Here is a 2,724-nt window from a genome sequence, read left to right on the forward strand (position 1 = left end):
AGCTTCCCTCCGCTTCCACCGCCTATATGCCTTCTTTTTTGTCCTGAGCCTCTCCTGGATTTCCCTGTTTAGCCAAGGAAGTTTTTTGACTCCTTTTCCCCTTTTCCTTCATACTGGGATTGTCTCCCTCTGTGCCTGAAGAATCACTTCCTTTAGAAATGACCACCCTTCCTGGACTCCCATCTCGCCAATAGTCCTATCCTCCAGTGCATCATTGCCTTAAACTCCTAACCACTCCGATGTTAGTCTTCCTAAAGTCAAGCACTTCCACCCTGCTAGTTATCTTAGCCACCCTACGCTGTATGGTGAATTCGATTAATTGGTAGTCACTGTCCCCAAGGTGACCACGAATCTGCAGCTCCCCTACCAGGTCCTCCCCCATAGCTAACACCAAGTCCAGTAAGGCATTCCCCCTAGTGGGACCCTGTACCTCCTGCATTAGGTGAAGGTCCTGTACGCAGGTTAAGAACATACATGAATGGTTGGATTTGGCTGACTGCTCCTCCCAGCAGATGTCAGGGTAGTTTAGGTCCCCCATGACAACCACGTCCCTTGACCATACAGCCTCCGAGAGCTGCCTCAAGAACTCCAAGTCTAGGTTTTCCTCTTGGTGTGGTGGTCCAAGTCCCCTTCCCCATGACCTCCATGCATCCTAACCCACAATGCCTGAACTTTCTCCTCCTCTGATCCCATTTTGATTAGGGTAGATGTATAATGCTCCTTTACATAGAAAGCAACCCTGCCCCTTTTCCTCCCTACTCTGTCCATTCTGTACAGCCTGTAGCCCTCAATGTGCACCACCCAGTCGTGGGTAGGGTCCCACCAGGTTTCCATTAGCCCCACTAAATTGAAGTTATTACCTGCAAGCAGAAGTGAGAGCTCTTCCTGCTTGTTCCCTATGCTCCTAGCATTAGTATAGAGGCACTTTAGCCCTCCAAATGGTGTCTTTGGTGCTCCCCCGTTCTGATGTCCAAAGGGTGCCTTGGTACTTACCTGGGGTGCATGTCTCACAGTCTGTAGATTCTAGACTCTCTCCATCTCCTGCCTCCCCGTCCCCCTCGTACTTAGTATAAAGTAGGAGGTCAGCCAACCTGTAAGAAAAGAGACTCTTACCATTTGCAGACAGGAGGTCCCTTGCAGGGAAGTGCGGATCATGGTCCACGAAGCCAAAACCCATGCGATGGCACCAACTCCGGAGCCGCGGGTTGACTTCTCTGACACAGGTGACATGATGCCTACTGCGACCACTGACTGCCCCCCTCCTCATTCACTTACCTGAAGTCTCTGTCAGAAGCTCCCATGTACTCCTGCCCATGACTGGCCTGCGAACTGCCTGCAAACTTCTCCCCTGTTGGCAGTCCCTGTTCCCATAATAACATAACTATTATATGTTATTAGGATTGCTGAGCCGCAAGGTCTTTTGGGCAGGAGCTCTTGCCTTGTTCTGTTCTTGTACAGCACCTTGCCCACAGGAATCCTGGATTGTGACTAGGACTCCTCCATGTTAATCCTGCCGAACATAGCAAACACTGTCTTCATGTAGCCCTTCCACACGCCATCCATGCATATACAATTGAAAGTCTTTGACTTACTTCTCACCAAGTCTTGGAAACAGTCTGGGGAAGAGAAGACTGAACAGGGATTTGATAACAGTCTTGAAATATTTGAAGGGCAATTATAGGGAAGAGGTGGCCGTAGGGGACAGGACTAGGAGCAATGGCCTCAAGCTGCAGCAGAGGAAATTTGGGTTAGAGATGAGGAGGAACTTTCTGACTATGAGGGTGGTCAAGTGCTGGAGCAATCTATCTAGACAAGTTGTAAAATCTCCACCCCTGGAAATTTTCAAGGGCAGATTAGACAGACACTTGACAGTCAGGGACTGTCTTGCCTTGAGCAGTGACCTTGACCTTGTGAACTCCTTTCCAGCCCTACTTTCCTATTATTCTCTGTCTATGGTTCTCATTGCTATGGTGACATCAGTTTATAATTCAATAAGCAGAGACACAGTTCCATATTTTTTTAAAAGGAAAAAGAGAAAAACAAATCCAAGGACTCAGAAACCCATCATTTTTATGCTTTTGGATAGTTATTTTCAAGCATCCACAAATGCCTTGGGTTGGTTGTGTGTGCGTTATATATACAGCATGAAATGTATGAAGAGACAAAAATAATTGTCCCTTGGTAGAAAAATCATAAGGTAAATTTCAGCCTGAAATTTATGACTTAATTGTATCCTTGGGAAATACGATTCCTAAATAAAACACTGACCAGGACTTCAGTGGTGAAATAGCAATAACATGGATCTCAGTCCTGTGAATGTACATGTTCATATGAGTCATAGATTTCATAGCCATTCGGGCTGGAAGGGACCTCGGAAGATCGTCGAGTCCAGCCCCCCGCCCCAGGGGCAGGAAGTCAGCTGGGATCATAGGATCCCAGCAAGAGAAACATCCAAATATCTCCTGAAGGCGTTCAGAGTGGGTGCTTGAACCACCTCCGGCGGCAATCTGTTCCAGTCTATTCCAAACCTTGGGGGCTCGGACAGTGAAGAAGTTCTTCCTTATGTCCAGCCTGAGGAGGAGATTGTGACTGTTCAACCGTGTCATTTCTTGGGGCGCTTTTGTGAACAGGTGTTCCCCCAGATCCTGGTGAACACCCTTGATAAACTTATAGGTGGCCACCAGCTCCCCGCCGAGCCTGTGCTTTTCCAGGCTGAAGAGCCCC

The 2,724-nt window shown here is 48.1% G+C and overlaps 1 protein-coding gene across 1 annotated transcript in view; it reads right to left on the reverse strand.

The window, feature by feature from the left end:
• The window catches only part of SDC1 (syndecan 1), a 70,645-nt gene extending 69,415 nt beyond the window's left edge, over nt 1-1,230 (reverse strand). Inside the window, exon 1 of the mRNA XM_019520670.1 lies at nt 1,114-1,230. Within this exon, the coding sequence (XP_019376215.1) occupies nt 1,114-1,230 (117 nt within the window). The remainder of the gene's footprint in view (nt 1-1,113) is intronic.
• Between the last annotated feature and the right edge of the window lie 1,494 nt (nt 1,231-2,724).

This window comes from Gavialis gangeticus, unplaced genomic scaffold, assembly GCF_001723915.1.
Source record: "Gavialis gangeticus isolate Ggan-Ray unplaced genomic scaffold, GavGan_comp1, whole genome shotgun sequence".
Taxonomy (NCBI): domain Eukaryota; kingdom Metazoa; phylum Chordata; order Crocodylia; family Gavialidae; genus Gavialis; species Gavialis gangeticus.